This window comes from Apium graveolens, chromosome 7 (genome assembly GCF_009905375.1).
Source record: "Apium graveolens cultivar Ventura chromosome 7, ASM990537v1, whole genome shotgun sequence".
Taxonomy (NCBI): domain Eukaryota; kingdom Viridiplantae; phylum Streptophyta; class Magnoliopsida; order Apiales; family Apiaceae; genus Apium; species Apium graveolens.
Genome location: NC_133653.1, coordinates 271,121,802 through 271,144,370, shown reverse-complemented (window position 1 = coordinate 271,144,370; position 22,569 = coordinate 271,121,802). Strand labels below are relative to the sequence as shown.

Below are 22,569 nucleotides of genomic sequence, written 5' to 3'. Positions count from 1 at the left end.
ACCATTAACTTGCTTCTCTCTCTCTCTCTCTCTCTCTCTCGCTCTCTCTCGCTCTTTCTCTCTCAATCTCTATCTCGATACTCTCTCTCTCTCTCAATCTTTATCTCGCTACTCTCTCTCTCGCTCTCTCTCTCAATCTTTATCTCGCTACTCTCTCTCTCAATCTCTATCTCGCTACTCTCTCTCTCAATTTCTATCTCGCTACTCTCTCTCTCCACTATCTCTATAATCTCTCTCTAAGGCTCACACTCTGCATTTCTCGATGTCGACCACTCCAACTCCGACCGCGATCACCGACCACACTCCGATCACAATCACACAACCGGCGCGATTCTCTATCGACGCCGACGACACCGTTCCGTCAAAGCACCTACGAGTCCCGTTCTTCAAAAACCTAACACACCGAAAAGAGAACGCGTGGATCATCTCGCTATTCGTGTTTCTACAAGTCATCGTGTTCGCTTCTACTATGTTTATCAACAATTGCTGGCACAATTCTCACCGTGACTGCGCTTTTCAGTCTCTCGGTAGACTCTCGTTTCAGCCGCTCCGTGAGAATCCTCTTCTCGGTCCTTCTGCTTCGACGTGAGTTTCGAAGTTTCGTTTAATTTGATTCATTGATTAACTGATTGATTATCAGTTTTATCGAGTTTTACTTCAATGTGAATTGAGTTCTTCGATGTTTTATGTTAATTTGTTTGATAATTGTGATCGAGTTTTTAGGTGTGGATTAAATGACTGATTATCAGTTTTATCGAGTTTTGATTCGATGTGAATTGAATTCTTCGATGTTTTAGGTTAATTTGTTTGATAATTGTGAATTTTATCGAGATTCTAGGTGTGGATTAACTGATTTACAATGAATTTGATCGAGTTTTGCTTCAATGTTTTTCATGAGTTTGATTGATTGATTGTAAATTTTATCGAGTTTTAGGTGTGGATTAAATGATTGATTGTGAATATGATCGAGTTTTGCATCGATGTGAGTCGATTTCATTGATGTTTTTGATGAATTTGTTTGATTAATTGTGATATTATCGACTTTTTAGTGGTCGTATAACTAATTTCAACTGTAAATTAGTTAAGTAGTTATGAATTTTATTGAGCTTTTAGCTGTGGATTAGCTAATTAATTGAGTAATGTTACTGCATTTTGAACTGTAGATTAACTGATTGATTACGAATCTGGTGAGTTTAATTCTGGATTTACTGATTATTTAAGAGTTTTTGAGCCTAGATAGCTAATTAATTTGAATGTATCTGAGTTCTATTTATGATCATATGCACGGATCCGTTTAGGAATTACATTGTTTAGATGTCTACGATTTTCTGTTTCGTACGTTTGTATGAATTTTAGCTTTATCAATGTAATGAGTTAAAGCAATGTAGATTACTGAGCATCAGTTTGTTTATGCCAACAAATATATGTATATAGATTGTGCGAGTTTTGTTCTGAAGTAGTGTAGTTCCCTGTTTTACAGCTGCTTTCATCTCAAGTTCCGAGTTATTTCAGATTTATGTTCTAATTTGCTCTGTACCTGTGTAGAATTTGAACTATTTGATAGATGTTATTTTTATGTTGTTAATCCAACTTTGACATTGCTAGTTTTCGGAGGGATTCTATTGTTATGAAAGGCAGATGAGTAAAACTTAGAGATACTAATTTTATCGTCCCATAAGTAGTTTTGATTGTCAATTTAGCTCTTGTTTCATTTGATTGGTGTTGCAGCCTGGATGAAATGGGAGCTCTACGGATAACACTTTTGTTGAGAGATCATGAAACGTGGCGCCTTTTCACAAGCGTGTGGTTGCATTCAGGAGTTTTTCATCTTATTGTCAACCTCATCAGCATACTCTTTGTTGGACTTCACTTGGAGCAGGAGTTTGGACCACGTAAACTTTCATTTTTGACATTATGCCTCAGCATTGTACACAGACACATATATTTACTTTGTTTATGTTCACAGTGCTTACTTTTCTTTTTCAATCAGTAAGGATTGGAGTTATCTACATACTCTCTGCTATCACTGGTAGCTTGGTGGCTGCACTTTTTCTTCAAGATACTCCAACTGTTACTTCCTCCGGAGCCTTATTTGGGTTGCTTGGTACCATGCTTTCTGCTCTTATTCAAAACTGGAAAATTTACTCTAGAAAGGTACTAACTATGCATTTTCTTCCCTACTGGCAATTGTGCCTTGTTCAACTTAATATAGACGTTAAGTTCTTAACTACCTTGTTGCAGTCCGAAGCTTTTGGCATATTTTACTTCATCTTGGTGATAAATATTCTCCTTGGACTGCTACCTTATATCAACAATTTTTCAAACATCGGAGGATTTTTGTGCGGCTTTCTTCTTGGCTTTGTTCTGCTGTTTAAGCCCGATCTAAGAAATATGTCCCAGAGTAAAGCAGGGTTGTTTGAGTATGAAGTCAAGCACTCTTTCCAGTTTAGACAGAGGCTAGCAGACAGGCCTGTGCTGAGGATTATTTTTCTTGTTCTATTCAGTCTTCTGTAAGTTTTTAATTATCGCCCTCCTCAACCCAACCTCCTTGTCGTATCACCTATAATAGATTGAAGCTTTCCTTTGTGTAGACTTGCTGGTTTGACTCTGGCATATCTCCATGGAACCAATATGAACAAGAGCTGTCCATCGTGTCAGTATATGGACTGTATCCCCTCTAATTGGTGGACTTGCAGCGGTGAACAGATGCACTGTGAGGTATTTACTTCTGATTAATAAGGACTTGAGGAAAAGAAAGGATTATAGCAATAATAATTATAAAGAAAAACACTGTGCTAAAATCTGGTATTTGTCTAAACATATGTAGTATGCGACATATATAGTATGCAGTTAATTTAGCAACTTCTTGTGTCTTTTGTCCATACTACTTTGCCTGTGTTGTCTTTTTGAAACAACTATTAACTTGTAACTGATAACAAGCTCAAGTAAAGGGGAATCAAGCCCTCTATAATCTATTGCGAAGTTCTTTGGTTGCGAGGAAGACAATTGCATTATCTAGTGAAGTATCTTGAAATTTTTTGCTAGCTTTAGCTTCTTGGTTCTTTCTTAGTATCAATAGCTGCCACTGCCTGTCATCCTTAAATAGTAGAAGACAAAATCTAAATATTGTTTTATATACTTAATTACTATCATCTGATGAAGCTAGTCATGCTTAAGAGATCTAAGACCACAATCATCTAATATATAAGCTGACTTGTTTGATCAATACTTGATGGCATTGGTTAAAATGGTATAATCCTTAGGATTCAGCATCCTTTTTCCTTCCAAAAGTAGATACTTCTGTTTTTTTCAGATTGGATGTAATCTAGTTTTTCGGTATATATTGAGCTGAGTCTAAGAGATGAACACTTGTATGGCATCCTCACTTTTACTGATGTGAATTTTTATCCGGAATTAAGCACTTAGAATAAAATACTTACTATGTGCACTCTAAATGCAGACAATGGTAAACGAAGGGCGGCTGACATTGACATGCGATGGTAGTGATGAGTTCAAAGTTTTCCCCTTCAATCTATCACAAGCAAGAATCAACGACGTATGCAATCTGTTATGCTCTTAGGTAGTTCTACGCCTGTGGTCATATGCACAAGTTTCTCGACTTGAGGAGATGATAATTTTTCTTACGAGTCCGTGTACAGTCTCAAGATCTTCCCCCACAGTCCAACATATTTTGAAGTACATAAGCATGCCACTGATATAAATGATGAACTGTATAGCCTAATGTAAAATGACAGGGAATACAAACTCTGGATAAACCCTTATCGATCAATCCGAGTCCTCTCTCGGACTTCCTTCAACCTTTCTCTGTGGTTTAAAGACCAGAGTCGTTTCTATAACTTTTGAGACGATGTAACTTTGAACGTCCAAGCATAGTTTCTTTTGTGGATTGTAAGATACCAACCTTAAACCACATAAAGAATTCAGACAAACTTTGCAGCTCTGCAAAGTGCGAACCATCAGGCTGTAACTGAGTTTATGAGTGACCTCTTGTTTCTGTTTATTCCCTTTGATGTTCTATTGATAATAGCATATTTAGCAGCTTCACTGAGTCGCTTGCATTATGGTGTTACATATGTTTATATTGACACATTTACAGTGAAATGCCAAAAATGTAAAGGAAATCTGGAAATGTTTTACGACATCGTGGGAATCGAAACTTGATGTATAATCATATGTAATGCAAATAACTTTTCATATATTGCAAAGAATTGTGAGAGTCCAAACTATAGCAGACTTTCTATAATCGACACGATAGAATATTAGAATGTACAAAAAAATTATACTCCCTTCCAGGACTCCCCAGATCTTTGCGAAAATAATGCAGAACGAGAGGGGTGGAGAGAACATGTAAACTTAAAACATGATAGAGAACTATGCACAGTACATTTCAAAAGTTAATACTAATTATACTATAGACGATAAACTCAACCAACAAAACCATTTTCTTTTCACTTGCTCCACAGACTTAACATTAGAGTAATCTTTAGACTCCTTACACTTCATACTCCTTTCTTTGGGACTTGCCATGAGAAGAATCGTCGCCGTCGTCTCCCGGACTAGATAATATCTGCGAGCACCAATGGTCCGGAACACTCACAAAATGGGTAGTAATGAACTTCCTGAACCTCTTCTTGTACTCTTTCGGAGAGATGACAGTTGGCATCTGGTTTCGGGGGACAAGTGATGACTTTACCCAGTTTTCAAGTTGCTTGTCCCATGTATACTGTCTCACATAATCAATAATCCCGCAGACAAGTTCCCCCTTTTGGGTGTCGACTCCAACAAGAAGAGAATAGTCCATAACATTAATTGACTGCAAATGTTAACAAAAAAAATGGTTATAGCATACAATGGAGAATTGATATCTGAGAACTTGCTATTTCGTTTAATTATTGAATTCATTTGTGACAATAATATGAATCTTTGGGATATTTGATAACATTGACAGTAAGATTGATACTCACATTGAGGAAAGTAGTGTCATTCCACACTGCTCGTTGTAAATTTCTCTTTGCTTGTCTGCCAACATAGAACGGTGAGTTATTCATGTCATTGACAAAGTTCTGATCTAAGAGAACATCCCCAGAACCATCAGGAGCTGAATTTAATCTCGCATGCAAAGCCCCTTTAAGATCATACTGTCTACTAATATTTCGCCCAAACATGAGGTTTTCCATAACCATGAGATCATGTTTTGTCTCTTTCCCATTCTTTTGACGCACAGTAACCTGCAAAACTTAATCTTAGGTCTGCATAATATTATGAATAAATGTTTATGAACTTTTACAGGCAACCAGTTATAACCTGATAAATTCCCAAAATTTTTGCCAGGCAAGTCTGATTCCCCTGCTCAAAGCAGTCCTTCATATAATTGAAGTAATCCGGAGCAAACTCTAAGAAAGACTCATACTCTGTTCTCTTAATTTCCTTTATGATGAACCGGTCATCCAAAGTTTTTGCAAAAAACGACTTACTTTTTCCACCTTTGGCATCCCAGTTTCTACAACGGCTCAGGGAGGCAATATAGTCAAGTTCAGATGGACAACAACGCCTCCGAAGATCTTGAAATTGGCTGGCATACAGAGAGACTACAGAATATTTACCCTTTCCAGGTAGTTTTCCCAACCCCATAGAAACCTCTAGGTGCATATCCTCGAAGTAAATCAAGGAATCTGACCGATATAGCCCATTAGTGCTCAACAAGCTCAATTCATCTGGAGCACTTGTTGAAGAATATATACCATCTGAAGTAAAAGAGCCAAATGAAGACCAATGAGAAGAATTTAAAGAAGAGGGACGAGGAACACTATATGATCTCTCATGTGATTTGGGATCCATTCCTCTCTCTCTGGATGGATCTTCATTAGGATCTACCAAGACTGATGGATCCCTCGACAAGGCAAGAGCACAAGCTACTATGCTTGATAATTCATCCTCATGATCAGAAACAATAGAGTTGTCAGTGCCAAGAGGAATGTGGAGCCTGGAGCCTTCATTATTTATCAAATCTTGAATTCTCGACCCTTGAGGATAGGTATTGATAGGCTCAAACTTCATTGAGTAACCTTTCTGAAGATCTTTCAGGTACTCGTTCCTTATGTCTGGAAAAGGTGACCAGATCCATTCAGAATTCTCCGCACTAGATACCATTAAAACAGAACACTTCCCCTGAGATTGATTTGAAGCATTAACATTTCCTAGGAGATCATTAGCAGTTGGAGCAATATTCTGGGGAAGAGCAGATTGAGAATTGCTAGATAGATCAGGAAGTGTTAAATCTTTGTTGTTTGACCCATTGGCATTCAACATCCCCTCACTAAGCCTATGCCTATCTTCTTCTCCTACAGATGTAGACAGCAAGTTATTTTGCCCGGAAGATCCTTGAATGTCTTCTTCAATGGGTACTTCAACAACACCAGTTGTTTCAACAGATGCATCTTCACACTTCCCAAGGTCGGCACCATTGTTTTCACATTCAACTGCATAATCAGGTTCTTCCCTAGTGTAACCATCCTCCTCTTTGTTATTTTGGTCTTGCAACTGTTTGTTACAAGTCGAAGTATCAGTAGTAATCTTAGATGAGAGTAATGAATGAAGACGCCGATCCCACACACATGATGCAACCAACATATCCCACTGTACACGGTTTAGACCGACAACTGTGTAAATACGGTCACCCGAATCCCCATTCTTCGAAGCTTTCAGAAGATCGTCCTAAATTTTGGAAGGAAAAAAAATCTAAACAAAAATGATAATAATCTAGATAAACAATAAGCGAGTCCTGCTAATTGCAGTCTATGTAGTACAGCATACTTAAATTTAGATGGGTAATACTTTACATAGGAGGCGGAGCCACTGTCAGGTGATCATATGCTCCATCAGTGTTCTGAAACTCGGATTACTCGGACAAGTACTCAGGGGAGTACTCGGACTCGGACCTATTTCCAATCCGGTTTTGGTATACTCGGTTTTTTACTGACTCAAACTCGGGCAAAACTCGGATTCCTCAGAAAAAAATCAGTTTCAGAATTTAAAATTTGAAAAAAATGAGTAACAATCCAAAAAAAACTCGTAAGTGAGTACTAGTTTCTAACAAAGAAATACAACTTTTAGGCATTTATAGTGTTAAAATGATTGTAAAAGGCTAGTCAAAATTAAAAAATAATATAATTAATTAAGTTGCATATCATTTATAAAATATTACAAGTTAAAAAGATACTAAAATTAAAAGTTACAATTAGTTTAAAATTTTCGAGTTTTATATCGAGTACTCTTTCGAGATACTAAGAAAAATAATTAATTATCTTGTATATTTATAAAATACTTTAAGTTGAATAAATATTAAAAATTAAAATTAATATTTTATTTTATCCGAGTTTTTAACGGAATACTCTTTCCGAGTACTCCGAGTACTCATTGCTCTATACCTTAGTCGAGTCGAACCGAGAACCGAATTTTATAACACTGTGCTCCATTACTCACTCATCTTATGTCTCACCCATTTAATGATTATTAGCCACTTAAAATCTTTGAAACTTAAGAGTGTCTATTTGATAGATAGACCAGAAAAATACAACTTCAAGCACCTCAAAGGATTACTAATTGTATTCAGAACTCAAAAATAATAAATTTATATCATAGTATCACTTCTGGGGAAAGACCGTGTAAGTGTCAAAATTTGATGGTAAAAAATTGCTTTCACAGTTAACATCCCTACTCGATATACGGACTGAAATTTTCTTTCATACTCCCATTCCCTCTATTCTAGAACCTAAGCATTTATCAGTTAAAATCAGTAAGTTTTCGGGAAAAGGTGTGTAGATATGCACTGTTAAAGGTTTTGTAAATCTATTTCATTAACCTGAAGCAATCATCATCAGCCTGATGCCCCGCCATAATTTTCATAAGACATCAAAAGTAAGAAAGAATCATAACCTCAAATTGGCGTCTTTCCTGCTTTAACATCTCCACGATATCGGAGAATTCCTTCAATGATCCTTGAATGTTAAGTTTTGACCCTATAAATCGAGAACCGACATCCTCTAAAGATTTCTCAACCTCAAGAAATACTTCAAGCCCCTTCTCATATAAATTTGATATCTATATAGGATAAAAAAATCAATATCAGTTCATGCAAAGATAAAGAGCATATATGTCCAAGTGCAATACCTCATCAGCCAAAGAAACGTTGGAAAACCACTAGAATGGTTTAACAAAAGTTAGTCCTGAACATACTTACACTGTCAAAGGCCTTTCTAAGCCGCTGCGCACTTATTTGACTATCAAACGTTAGCTTCTCGGGAGGTAGTGAGACAGAATATGTCGTGACCGGTGAATATCTGAGCATTGCAATCATTGGCCCCAATCTGCAAAATGGACAATGAAATAAGTCCAAAATAACAACTTAACAAGGCAATATCTCAAAAAACCTTAGCAAGACAAGAATGACCCAAACATAAGCATTTTATTCAACAGATAAGCCACAAAATACACATACACGCACACAAACATATAATTTTAGAAAAATATAAATAACCTCCCCCCCCCCAAAAGAAATAACAAATCATAAACTCCATGTTGTAAAAACAAAAAAAAATATCACGACATTACATACCCAAAGAAGTAGAGGCAATCAGTATGCAATGGATGCCCACATATGGAAAATCGACTAGATGACAGGTGGTTTGATAAGCTGAGCTCCAAAAACTTTCCAAATGACAAACCACGCGCCTCAGCTGATATCAAGACTCTTTTCGTAGATTGTGTGTTGCCACTTTGAGGTTTACAATTACCACAGCGACTCCACATCCAGATTTTCCCATCGGATTCACCAGGAAGATGTTTCTTCATAGGAAAATGTTTTACCTGTATTGTTAGCTGTTTATTATGATGTGCATAGTAATATATATGAGCTTCTGGCGATCCACCACACAAGCTGCAAAGGAGTTTCTGCAGAAAGCAGCTATATCAGTACGTAACTAAAGCAATACATGCAAAACACATACATATATAAAAGAATCTCCAAGTAAATCTCATTATATTGTATCTAACAAAATTATACGAAATGCTCTAGCATACTTGGGAACATTAGACTTTTTCAAAACACACAAGCACACATATTTTGTTCAAACCTGATTAAGTAGATTATCTCGCAAAAATATCCCAAGAGGAACATCAAAATTCCGATAGAACTTGATATGAGAAAAATGACTCTGCTCGCATATACTTCCAGTGGAGGAATTTCTGCGCGACATCAAAATCAGGATACTATCAGCATATGATTGCATTGTGCTAGTATCATCCTTCAACTGTGCTTGATCTTCATATTCTCCAACAGAATTTTGTGTATCCAATTGGGGTTCTCTATGAACTGATGTTCCACCATTATCGAGGGCCTTCTCTTCACCGCCATCATCCTTTGTTGAAATATCAGAATGACCATTTGCCTCCGGATGGGTTGTGAGATCGCTAGAGGATTGGACCTGACTGTTAGAAACCTCTTCGTCGATGCCAATATATGTTGAAATAGATTGCTGCGAAGAAGATAAAAGCGGAACACTATTGCCAAAAGCTCTCCTTAGGGAGGCGGATATAGATGAAAATCCAGAAAAAACTAGAGGGTTATATGGCTCATATGGTAAAAAGGTATCACTATCACTTTCTAATCCCACATCACTGGGCCCTTCTTTATGAATTCCATTAGAGATGGGAATGTCAATTACTCCTGATGAATCACTTTCAACAGTAGAATCCTCTGGCATAGCAACATTTGCTTCACGGGGTGACCTACATGGTGTTTGATTAGCACCTAATAAGTTCACCAGTCCATCAAGAGGGAGGGTAGAAAACATAGCCATTTGATCTAGAAGAAAAGCCGTCTCTAAAATTAGATGATATGCCACAAGGACTGCATACTGGAACACAAGTTTAATCTTCTTCAGCTCTTCGCTGTTTGTTCCTTTCAATAAAATCTGAAATTTTTCATAATTCTGAGAATTAGATGGAATACTGGTTTCTGTATCAGCATCAATCACCAGCCAAGACAAAACAGAATAACTGCTTCAGCTCAGCATAGGAGCTTTCATGCAGATAGGCATATACAACTGTGATAAAGACATGCCTCAAAAGATGGAAACAATTGTCAGTTTAAGTGTTATAAATCTTAATTTACGTTCCTACTCGACCATGGTTGCAAGCACTTATCCTATTATACCAATTTTAATTAACAATCACACTGATCAAAGAAAGACATATAAAAGTGAGCAACAAATAGAGGATAGAATGAACTAATTTAGTGTGTAAGAATAATATGTTATCTACTAAGTTTAGAGACATTAAAGTTTACCTCTCAGAAGAGTAATTTAACCACAAACAGATTTTGATCTTTTATTCTCTTTAATTCTTTTTCATAATAACTGAAAACTTATAATATAAACAACGCCAGGAAAACAGCTTAATTATAGAAACTCAAATGATGAATAGCTTAAACAAGTTGCATCTTTTAAAAACTGCGAAAACTTACTGTACAACCAAGACGTGTAGGACAACCGTCGACGAACATTAAAGTTTTGCTGGGTTTCTTCCCATTTTCACCAGTAGCAGCATGCTCCTCCACAAACTTCGCAAAATGTAATGAATCACACTGTCTAAGCTTTTTTCCAGTCAATTTATCTAAAGACAAGATTGATGAACCAGTACAGCGAGCAACTCTCTGCAAGCGGTGGAGTTTCATATCAATAACTAGTGTCATTCCTCTTACAAGAATAGATTCCTGTATATCACGAGAAACTGTCTTTTCAACTAAAATCACGTTCGGATTGCACATATCCAAAGTTTCCCTAACGGATTTCAGAGTATCCTTCTCCTGCTGACAGGGCACATTATAACAAGAATTAGAGAGCTAGTTGTAACATACAAAAAGTCTTCTATTTTTTGAATCTTCTAACCTGATTCATTGATTCAAAGGATGACAATCCACTCAAGGAGAGATCCAATGCACCCTGGATCAACAACAATCTAGGCTTTTTGTAATTTATTGGCATGTGCTTGTGTGCGGCATGTTTTTTAAAAACCATCCCTTTGACTAAATGGCTACACATCAAAAGCAATTATTAGATCCAGCCATAATGTTTTCCAAACATTGGTCATTAACATTAATCACATTGAAGTTAGATCATCAGTATTCGTCGTCACAATTCGTACGTTAATAGGTATCGACATAGTTGTACAATTTTATTAGCTTACAAAAAGTTAAACCTGGTAAGGAGAAAAAAATGAAAAGGAGAGAGAATGAACTTAATGGAGTTCAGTCTTGACAACCAATAAACAAGTGAAACAAGATAGCAGTTTAAAAACCAGAAGCTGGTTATTGGAAAAAATATCTATTAGAACTGAACAGTAAGCCTGAGGCAATTATAAATAGATTAGGCCAATAGTAGCATAAACACGGGTTCATATCATCACCTGTCACTTGGAGAACCAGCTGCAACACATTTAACCTTCACATATCCATCAGGATCCATTGCCTTCCCCTCACCAATCTCAGGTTTTACAAAGGAAGCAGCTTGCCACGATAAAGAGGTCACTATATCCACCCAATTGTCTCCATCTTTTCCCGAAGAAGAAACCCCGGCGTTTTTAAGAAGATGACGCACAAGGGCCTTGAACTTGCAGTTCATCACCTTGTCCATTGCTTTTTGCTTCTCCTCTTTATAACTGAAGCTCCCACCACTTCCTTCTTCAAAACTATTTAAAGAACTAGGCCTACCCCAATTTGTACCATAGTCACCCTCATCATCGTCATCATAATTTGCCACACTACAATCCATGTCATTTTCTTGATCTTCTGTTTCTGGGGGTAACCAATATTGGAGATCCAGTTCACCTTTATGGAAATGATTGTTCTCTCTCTCCTCATTAAAGGGTAAGTTACTGGCCTTTTGCATCAAGTCATCACCATTACCCATGCGTCCATTAATAAAACTTGCGCTTTCAGTTAGGCTGTTCTGCTCAATCATATTAGACGGGACGAGTCCAGTTCCATGAGGAGGTAGGCTCGTGTCACGTAGACTATCCACTGAGCTATGATTGTACTCATCTTGAACACTGCCTGAACTGCCTACTTCTTGGGAATCCCTATAAAAGTACAGAATGTTAAATAGTTTTTGATTGTGAATCTAACTTTAAAGTGTTTATCGCAGAGATGGTAGAGGCAGATACCTGCGATTCGAGTACCCATCGACTGAAAAGTCACCTGAAAACAGGAAGGAGACTCATAAATATAAAATTAACTATGAAACAACAGTTGTGGACTAGCCAAATAATAGGGAGAGTAAACTTTACTGGATGTGGAGACACTGCTAGACGTGCTTGTGAGTAAAGCAACTGAACTCATTTCGGACCTAAATTGAACTCTTTTTATCTATGTCTTCAGCTCAACCCAGTTAAAATTATAAAACCTGTAAACAAAGAAATATAAGCTATTTCTTTTGCTGAACTTCTGAAATAAAGAAAACCAACTCCCATAACTGGAGATGGGAACCCCTGTCGTGCTGATATCACGCCTTTTAACACCGTACATTCAGAGAATAAAAAAATAGATATGAATAGCTCTAGTTAGGAAATTTAAAATGTCACCGTGTTCTCTCCACAGACATAAACTACAATAATCATCTAAATTGTACATATCTAACAGTAATCAGGAAAACATAATAATTCATATGATAGACCAATCAAAGTTTACTACACACCTAAACATGTATAACCGAGAAATTAGGCAAATCATTTAAAATCAGACAACCACAACGACTAGTTCCACTTCCATCAAAGAAAATTAGTTCAGACAAGAAATTAAAAAATTTCTAGATTTTACAAAGTTGATGTACTGATTATGGACAATGAGAGTAACAAGATCCTAAGTGCAAACCCATAAAACATTAGAAGTCAATAAACGTTTCACGACTGAACTAATAATTATGCAAAACGACAGAAGCCACCAATATGATGATCAATAATGCCTACAAAAAGATTTCTGGGATTTATGGTCTTTACCTGAGTCACGGTAATTAACCATTTCTTAGTGTCAAACTAAACACATAATTCTATTGCTTTACAGATGCAATGGTGATCACAACAACAGGCCCTTAAAAATTAATAATTCAATGATAAAGCTACATCTAAATCTAATGGGAACCCAAAGGTACAGCAAAAAGTTTGAACCTTCAACTAATATCAAACAACATACTTACGATTAACAATTGAAAAAAAAATGATCAAAATCATTAAACTATATATGAACATATATACACTACATAATACAGATGCAATGGTGATCACAACAATCAACCCTGGAATACAATAATTCAATTCAAATTCGACATCTAAATCTGATGGGAATCCAAAGAACAGCAAAAAGCTTAAACCTTTAACTGATATCAAACAACACACTAACAATTTACAATAAAAACAGACTAAAATAATCAAAATCATTTACTAAAAATTAAAAAAAAATCTGAAAACTTAATCTAGTGCAAGATCATATTTTTCCACAGAAAACATAGTTCAAGATCAAATGCACCCCCACCCAAAAAAAAATCATACACAACTAATTAAAATTAATATACAGATGAGCTAATAAACTTGCTAAAAATCTAAAGTTGGGCTTAAACAAGGATTTATAAAACATATAAAAAATTTAAAAAGGGAAGATTAAAGGGGAAAGAACTTACAATTACAGCAAGAAATCTTGAACAACCCAAGCCAATCTGTTAATATATGATGATCTTTCTATGTGTGTATAAATTTATATAAAAATATTTTATATTTATCTGAAAAGCAAAGCAAAGAATGTCTTTTGATAACTTAGTAATTCAAATAACTGAGAAAGAAGGGATGGTGAGTCAGCTACAGAGAGAGAGAGGGAGTAAATATTGAAAAATTGAGAGAGGGGGGTGTGTGTGTGAGAGAGAGAGAGAGATAGAGAGAGAGAAGTAAAAATTGAAAAGACTGGAGAGAGAGAGAGAGAGAAGAATGAAATGAGATGAAAAGGGGTTGAAGAGAGAGAGAAGAAGCAACAACAAAAACAAGAAAAAGAGAGCAAAATTCTTGAAAGTGGGGCCCACTGAATTTGTTACCGCTCGGACACTCCTGGCATCATGAACAACATGAAGTTCACATATGTATGCATGTATGTGTTTGTCTGTATGTTGACATGAAAAGTCATCATGGGATTTTATGAGTACAAATACAAGTTTACAAGGGGGTATGTGTTACATTAGCTCAAAATCAAGGTGATTAAAGTCGGGATACGCGTCATATTTACATTGTGACATGCTTGTGTGTACATGTATTATTGCCATTTATTATTTGATTAATTGATTAGATTTGGTTTTCCCCGAGTTCTGAAATCTTGTTTTACGTTTGCGTGAACTCGCAGGATTTATCCGGTACCTACCTGAATGATAGCGGTGTGGTTTATCTACGATAAAAAAAAATATTGATTATCTTGTAAAATTACGAATAAACTCTTGTATTATTACATACTCCCTCTGTCCCATTGAATTCTATACGTTATTTTTCGGCACGCTTTTTAATACTCATTTAAAATATAACTTCGCAATATTTTTAAAAAAAAAATTCTGAATAAAATTTTCATGTTTAAACTTTTATTCAAAAAAATTTGAAAAAAAACATTATCAAACTATATTTTATAAAATCCTCGAAATACGTATAAATAGTAAACGTAGAGAATTGAACGGGACGGAGGTAGTATATACTTATATGGGTTCTTTGACAATGAGGTGGCATTTAAGTGTTATCAAACACACTGTCTACGACGTCGAATCTATATTCGTCGAATCTATATTTAAAGGATCCAGATTTAAACATTTTTTTAACTTTTCACAAAATGGGCAAATTTTTATCCGTGAATACTAGAAAAAGTTTTTGAATATGAATCTTTGAAATAACGATTTAAGAGTTCTCAAACAATATGTTGAATAAGTGTATATAGCATTTGGTTGCCGCATTAAAATCCTAGTTGTATATTTTATTCAAAATTAATTCTTTTTATTCCACGCCAGCTAAAATACCGTACAAATTACGAGTGAAAAGTGAGGACGGATATGTGATGTATCGTGCCAAAAATTGCTTATTTTAAATACTAATGATACGTGTGATGCACGGGTTTTCGTTAATATTTAAAAAAAAATATTTATTTTGTTTTATTCTAATTTTGAAAATATTTTTGTACATATATAATAAATATATAATAGTTATAAGTTTATAATCAAAATAAATGGATATTTTTTAGTAGAATAAGTAGGCTCCGTCTAGTAGTTTAACAATTTAGTAGTTTACCGGATGTATAATATTATTTATTTATTTTTTAATAATAGAATGCGTTGTGGTCGTAGTTTAATAGGATAAGTAGACTATATATCTAATAGTTTAATATTTAGTAGTTTAGAGGATATATAAAACTATTTATTTATTTTCTTTAATAACCAAAATTAGGAAATAACCGTTGAAACAAATTATAACTCATTTCGGTTATTATAATATAGTATAATTACAAGTGAAAAGGAGGAATAAGTCAAGTATATAAAATTGGGGGAGAAAATGCAGAGGGGCAAGTATTGGAATTAAAAAGTCTTGGTAATTTAGACCGTTTATTGAATTATTTATTTGTTTCTTTAAGATTATTCATATATATTTTTGTATTTTTTATAATATTATTTCAAACAATGTCTACTATTATTTTTTATATAATACTGTTTTTATTATTAGTTAAGTAATACTACATTTTTAAATTTTTAATTTGGTAAATTATTAATCTATTAGATGTAGCTTAAATCATAAATATAGATTTTTTGTTAAAAAAGAAGAGAATTGAAATCTATATATTAACCAGTGGACTATCCATTTTTAGGTTTGGTATCCATATTAGGTTTATAAAAGATCCATATATTTATTATGACTCATTTTAATTATAGAAACTTTGCAATACAATTATAAATATTAATTGTATTACTTATGATAAGATTTTAATATAAATTTGAAGTAAACTTTAAATTTTGACAGATCTATTTATAGAAATAATCTCACAGAATATATAACATAAAAATAACTTATGTAACGAAATTAGTTCTTAAATAAATTTATCATAATATGTAGATGCAATACACTTATTATATAGATAACTTAATATTTCAGAATTATATTATTCAATTTTAATCATAAATTTATTTATTTATTTTATTAAATAATTTTTGAAATACCCGTGTGCAAAGCCCAGGTTATAAACCCGTAAACAAGAAAAGGGTGATGTTAATACGCGTGTTTGGACCTAGATCCGAAGTTGAACCCGCCTTGGGCGGCCTTTTGTCTCGTTGCAGGACACACGCATTTCGGCTTTCAAATTGCAAGGCTCTCTCTCCTTTTCATTTTTTACCTTGCTTTTCTAATGGAGAAATTATAAATTGCCAATACCGTTTTCGAATGATAAGTTATCATTACGTGGGTGATGGAAAAATATATAATATATTTCAGAATAGTTAACCTAAATATAAAGTTTGAGATATTCGGTTAAAAGTACGTATCGGATACGTTTTCTCAAATTGATTAATTGAAATATGTTATCACAGACTGTGTATTTAACCAAATTTTTTTTCATTTTTATTAATTTGAAATATACTTTCTGAGATTGCGTATATGAAATATATTTTCTGAAATGGGGTATATGCCGAATACCCATTATCAGAATAGGTATTTCGACCAAAGTTTTTTAAAAAATTTGCTTGAAAAAGGCATATTTACGCAAGAAAATAATTTTTTTGAGATATCCAGGGAATAGGTATCTAATTAGTAAAAATGGATAAAATATTGAAAATAGATATTTTTGTCACTTAGTCCAAAAAATTGTTATTTTTATCATTTTTTCACATTATTTTATTGGATATTTGCTCGTTAATGAAACAGACCACATATATTAGTCTTTATTCTACGAATAAAAAATAACATATGTCATTTTGGAAAGTTTATTGTTGTACTTTTTCGGTATGTTGTATTGTTTTCTTTTTAAGTTGGTTTACCAAAAAGGTTGGTTCACATTCGGCTGATGGTAAATCATTTTTCCACGATTTTTTTTTAAAATTATAAACTTAAGTGTAGATAGTGTGATGTTGCCTCGTTTCATTCACAACAATTTTTCGTATTAATTTGTATATAAAAAATTTTTGTGTGTGGATTATTACAGCCGTAACGACTGCGATTTTCGCGAAATAGTTGTAAAAATAAAATATATTTTTTGTGATTTATATGTGAATTATGTGGATATTTGAAAATAATAATTGTATTATATATATTTATAGTGTTCCAATTTGATGAGTCAGTAAATGATTTAAGTTATGGCATGAAAGTGTGATCGAGTCGGTTTGTTGTCGGACCGTCGGTTGGGACGCAACCCATTATGTGAAAGGTGGATTTAATGAAAAGTTTTGAAATTAGAAATAAGTGATCGGATTTTTGGTGGTGTGCCCATGGGCACACAATAAAAAGTGATGTGTCAAATTTTGATTGTTCTTTCCATCATAAGTGTTGATGGGCCCCCCTTAGAGCGGGTAATTCGGTACACGACACGTGAACACGAAACGAAAAATACGGATATGGGTTTTAATTTTTGGTACACGAAACACGAATGTACACGAACACGAAATTACATGATAGATTAAGTGTCGAATATGGGTTTCAATTTAGGTGCACGAAAATACACGAAATGACACAAGATAAATATTTTTATAAATTAATATATATATAACACATGCATATATTTATGTATATAATATAAATATAATATAAATATTTACAAGTTTTTATAAAATACTATGTAAAAATATATATATATTTATATATACACTTTCCATATTTCATTAAATTATACATTAAAATATATTTTTTATATAATATATGTATATATATATTATTAATTTTTTATTTAATATACACGAAAAGTACAGTACACGATTCGAATCGGATATGGGTTTCACATATGGGTACACGAAATCATTTCGGGTCGGATATGGGTTTCATGTTTACGTACACGAAACACGAAAGTACACGACACGACCCGATTGCCCGCTCTAGCCCCCCCGCATTTACATCAGTTCCCCAATAAAAATATTCCAAATTCATAAAAGTTAGTGTTTAATGTGTGCACATGGGCACACACTAGCCAAACCCATAAGTGAAATATGTAAAGATATGAAATATAACGAGTCCTCTGGGTATTTATGCTATTCGGATTCGACTTTGCAAAGTTGTGTCGATATTAAAATTATCGGATATCTGGTATAGGTGTAAACAGCTATAAAATAGAGTTTATGTGTAAAGGTGTATAAATACGAGATGTGGTTGATTATTTATGTGAATACATGTTCTTTGATATTACGTGTCCGAATCTGTGATTCTAGAGTTTTTAAATATTTTTAAAAGGAAATTATTTGGTAAAAATAAGGGTTATTTAATCCTTATATATTTTATAATATTATCATAATATGTTCAAATTATGGGATTTATTTTATTATCTCTGAAATAGTCCTATAGACTTTTTAAAACTGAGAGTTGGATTTATTTTAAATGTCCTGATATTTAAAAATGATTTTTCAAAGGTTATTTCAAATATTAGTGATTTATTTGTAAAATTTATAGAAAATCAATCATTCGCCCAAAAATCATTTTAAAAATATGGGGAGAGGCCTAATTTCATATTCTTCGCATTAAAAATAAAATTTTTTGCATTTTCAAAGTTAACAAAACTATTTTTATTGTGTTTATTGTATTTTGTATAAAAGAAATAGTAACAGAAAAAGAAAATCAGGATTTGTTATTTACCATTGTGCCCCTCCCTACCACCACCTTATATCCCCTTCCCCCCTCTCTCAGTCTCTCTTGAACTCGCTCTCTCTACTCTCGGTACTCTCTCTTGTTTTCTCTATCATTTCTCACCTGATTAATGATCTGAGACCATGGTCGAGTCTCTTTTCGCTTCTAGTTGCTTGATTTGGACTTGCGTGTCGTTTTCGTGTTGATTAATTTCGAAATTCTTAATTTCACTTCGAGTTTAACCTCAAATTTGAAGGTGTTGGATTTGACTTTTATGAGGATAAAGTACGTTAATGTTGGTTCCCATAAAATTGGTGATTTTCGTGTAGGAAACCCTTGAATTAAGGGCATCACCGAGAATTGTGGCCCCGCCACCGGCGATTAACTCCGGTGAGTCGGTGGTGAGCTGTGATATAACTACTGAGCTCTAATGATTTGAATAAATTCATTTGTGTGATTGCAAGTTAGTTTAAATGAAATTAAGAATTTTATGATTTTTGAATCTTCATTTTCGGTTCGAATTATGTGATTATTAGTGATGTACGAGTTGATTATATGCTATATTGAATTTGCATGTATGGAATATGATTCTTAATTATCAAATTTAATTTATATTCGGTTTAAAAAAAGGATAATAATCGAGTTCCTGAATTTGAGTCTGGTGTTATAGTTTTGATTCAATGTGTTAAGTCGTTATATTGGTATTCGTATAAAGACTAGTTGCATGTTATATTTTCGAAGTATGTCAAGTTAAAATATTAAGTATTTTCGAACAATTGGTTGATAGGTTGAATATAATATAGGTAAAAGTGTTAAAGGATATGTAGTAGGCTATTGATTGTGATTACTGTTTGATTGATTTTGGAGAAGAGGTTAGCGTATTTACGAATACCTCATGCCCGATTTTTTGAAAGAAATTATGAATAATAGATGTGTATAAGAAAATGTAGACGATAGGTTTAAACGAGAATTAGGTATAAATAAATCATGTCTAATTATGTGAATACGTGATTATTTGTTATGTGTAAAGTTGGATGAATGATAAAAAATATAAAGTATAAAATGGCGATTATATGTTATGTGCTCTGTATGGTCTAGATTACAAATAAGAAAAGGAGATAATGTGATTGGGTTAAAAAGTTAGACGTTCGGAGAAACGTCATGGATTGATGAAGTTTCTAATTAGTGTTTATTTTGTATTGTATATTCGAAAAGCGAAGGCGTTTGGTCTAGGAAAGGAAAAGAGGTTTTAGGTGGCAGTAACTCAACCCATGTGAGAAAAGAAAGCTTTGTGAGGCAAGTAACTCTGCCATTTTCTTGTGATATGGTCACATAGATTGTTTATGTAATAAATTGATAAAGAGAATAACTATAGTAATATTGTTGTTGAATCTTGTTGATAAACCCTGGTATTAGTTCGTTTCTTTTCACGTACGTTTACCCTGTTCATATTGATATCTTGTTTCCTATAGTACCTTTGTTCCTATACAACCTGATAAATCCTTTCTTACTCGATACCTTGTTAACCTAGATCCCCATAATGATAGACTTGTGCATTGTTAATGTATCGTTCCTTGAATTTAATAGCCTTGATTATACTCATGCTTGATATTGATCGTTTCCCTAACTTACGTTTCTTTCGAATACATTTGCTTGTTTCAATTGAATTCTTGAATTGAATTTAAGAATGATTTTCGACTTGATAGAGTCCAAATGATTTCAAAAGCTGGTAATGTTTAAAAAGAATTTTGAAATTTCTATGTTTTTCAATATAAAGGTTTTTTACGAATTCGGAGGTTGCTGGAATCACGGAGCAAATTATATTGATTTGAAGCTATTTTCACAAAGAACGCGAAAAATACGAGACATAAATTGATGAATGTTATAGCTGATATTGTTTGATGATTCGTAGAATGCCAGAGGAATATTATTTATTCTCTCTTATTTCAAACTGTTGATCATCCGTAAAAAAGAGGCCTACATACCCTTTTATAGGGGTTCAAGCCACATGTAGTTCTTAGAGGACACGTTATCTAGACGGGTTAGGGTTTGATCCGGTCCATCAAAGCCCATGTTCGTTGACCGTTGGATAGTTCGTAAAAGCCCATACTATTCCATGCCCCAAACCCAATTAGGTTGTAATATACTGTCATGACATTAGGCGAAGTTATCTCGTTGGTGAGGCACGAGAAAACCTAGAGACCTCACAAACGACCCCTTAGAGTCTGGTCATGTGATGTGGACCCAGAAATATGTAAGTAGTGCTGACCTCAAAGAGGTCCTTTCAAGCGTGATATAGTGTTGTAAAGCCTTTATAATGTGTCTCTCATGGGATCATGTAGTCATAAGTTTTTATAATTATATCTTCTATCCAACTTGTATGTGAGTTTGTACTCCAACTGATCTCTTAGAAACTCTCTGAAATATGGAGAGATTATTCCTTACTTGTTAATATTGGTGCAGGACTGACCTCTTAATATTATGGGAACATGCTACCCCTCACGGTGATATGGTAGTAGGTCATCCCTCTTAGTAATATAGGGTCATGCATAATATGAGAAGACGACTCCCTTCTTACTGATATGAGGAGAGGACTCCCCTTTTAGTAGTATGAGGACATGACCCCCTTCCTAATAGTATGAGGACGGGACCCCCCCCCTCTTGTTGAGAGGTGGACTTGATCCATGTCTTTTTTAGAGGTGGACATGACTCCCTTCCCGATGGAGAGGTGGACATGACTCCAATCTTGTTAAGAGGTGAACATGACTCCCTTTAAATCACATTCGGGCTTTAAGGTCTGGACATAATCCCAAGTAAGCTCAGCAGTGCCTCTATGATCTCTCCAAATAAAATCATTCTTATTACCCCACCAGTGCTTGTATAGCCAAAAAATCTTCCTGTTTTTCAATAGCCTCGTCATATCAGCACGCCGTCCAGGACCACCCCGCCTCAGTTTATCCTTCAACTTGTCTTCATCAGTGTCCATCTGCAAATACATTTCAAGAGAATCAAATCAAACACATATTCAAAATACGTACTGCAAGAATCAAACATAAAAAATGGAATGATTCAACATACGTACATCAAGAATCATCCTCAAACTATCAGGAATAACACCACTACGACTACCGAATTTCACCATGCCACCTGCAAGTGGAGTCAACTCAGTAGCAGGAGTCAACTCAGAACTCCCAAAAGTGCACTCGGTAGTAGGAGTAACAGGGGTAGCAGTAGCAGCAACCTACAAATGCATTGAGTATCAAACATTATATACACCTCTAAATCTAAAGAGTTAGACTACTCGAATAACATACTCGAATATGTATAAGACACACAATAGTAAAAAAAGTAAAGCTCTAAAACTAAAGAGTAGTACCTCAGACTGAAGAACATCAGACTGAACAACAGGGGGGGCGGATAGGGGGGTCGACTGTGAAGCAGGGGGAGCAGTAGCAGCAACCTACAAATGCATTGAGTATCAAACATTATATACACCTCTAAAACTAAAGAGTTAGACTACTCGAATAACATACTCGAATATTTATAAGACACAAATAGTAAAAAAAGTAAAGTTCTAAAACTAAAGAGTAGTACCTCAGACTGAACAAAATCAGACTGAACAACAGGGGGGCAGATAGGGGGGTCGACTGTGAAGCAGGGGGAACGGTA

At 34.4% G+C, this 22,569-nt stretch overlaps 2 protein-coding genes across 3 annotated transcripts; one reads left to right on the top strand and one right to left on the bottom strand.

Annotated features, from left to right (window-relative positions):
- Positions 1-4,054, top strand: LOC141672714 (inactive RHOMBOID-like protein 8). The gene is made up of 6 exons (XM_074479363.1): positions 1-585; positions 1,729-1,892; positions 1,991-2,154; positions 2,242-2,510; positions 2,592-2,718; positions 3,461-4,054. The coding sequence occupies exons 1-6, from the start codon at positions 263-265 to the stop codon at positions 3,578-3,580; spliced, it is 1,167 nt and encodes a 388-aa protein (XP_074335464.1). The 5' UTR covers positions 1-262; the 3' UTR covers positions 3,581-4,054.
- Positions 4,055-4,196: 142 nt separating this feature from the next.
- Positions 4,197-14,075, bottom strand: LOC141671863 (putative 1-phosphatidylinositol-3-phosphate 5-kinase FAB1D). Of its 2 annotated transcripts, none has more exons than XM_074478272.1 (13): positions 13,749-14,075; positions 12,364-12,479; positions 12,241-12,274; positions 11,485-12,156; positions 10,968-11,112; positions 10,544-10,888; positions 9,153-9,992; positions 8,636-8,970; positions 8,261-8,387; positions 7,957-8,121; positions 5,326-6,735; positions 4,986-5,249; positions 4,197-4,834 (listed from the first exon to the last, which is right to left on the bottom strand). In XM_074478272.1, the coding sequence occupies exons 2-13, from the start codon at positions 12,413-12,415 to the stop codon at positions 4,514-4,516; spliced, it is 4,710 nt and encodes a 1,569-aa protein (XP_074334373.1). In that variant the 5' UTR covers positions 12,416-12,479; positions 13,749-14,075; the 3' UTR covers positions 4,197-4,513. The 2 variants fall into 2 exon arrangements, with proteins under 2 accessions (XP_074334373.1, XP_074334374.1); XM_074478273.1 differs by having other exon boundaries at positions 10,544-10,885; positions 13,749-14,074.
- Positions 14,076-22,569: the final 8,494 nt, after the last annotated feature.

What these genes read in the sequence shown, in the direction of transcription:
- LOC141672714 (XM_074479363.1), top strand. Translation starts at nt 263, where the DNA reads ATGTCGACCACTCCAACTCCGACCGCGATCACCGACCACACTCCGATC. An exon ending in CTCGGTCCTTCTGCTTCGAC is followed by an intron (nt 586 to 1,728) that starts GTGAGTTTCGAA and finishes TTGGTGTTGCAG; the next exon opens with CCTGGATGAAATGGGAGCTC. An exon ending in CTTGTTCTATTCAGTCTTCT is followed by an intron (nt 2,511 to 2,591) that starts GTAAGTTTTTAA and finishes TCCTTTGTGTAG; the next exon opens with ACTTGCTGGTTTGACTCTGG.
- LOC141671863 (XM_074478272.1), bottom strand. Translation starts at nt 12,415, where the DNA reads ATGAGTTCAGTTGCTTTACTCACAAGCACGTCTAGCAGTGTCTCCACA. An exon ending in GATGGGTACTCGAATCGCAG is followed by an intron (nt 12,157 to 12,240) that starts GTATCTGCCTCT and finishes GTACTTTTATAG; the next exon opens with GGATTCCCAAGAAGTAGGCA. An exon ending in GATTGCCTCTACTTCTTTGG is followed by an intron (nt 8,388 to 8,635) that starts GTATGTAATGTC and finishes TCCATTTTGCAG; the next exon opens with ATTGGGGCCAATGATTGCAA.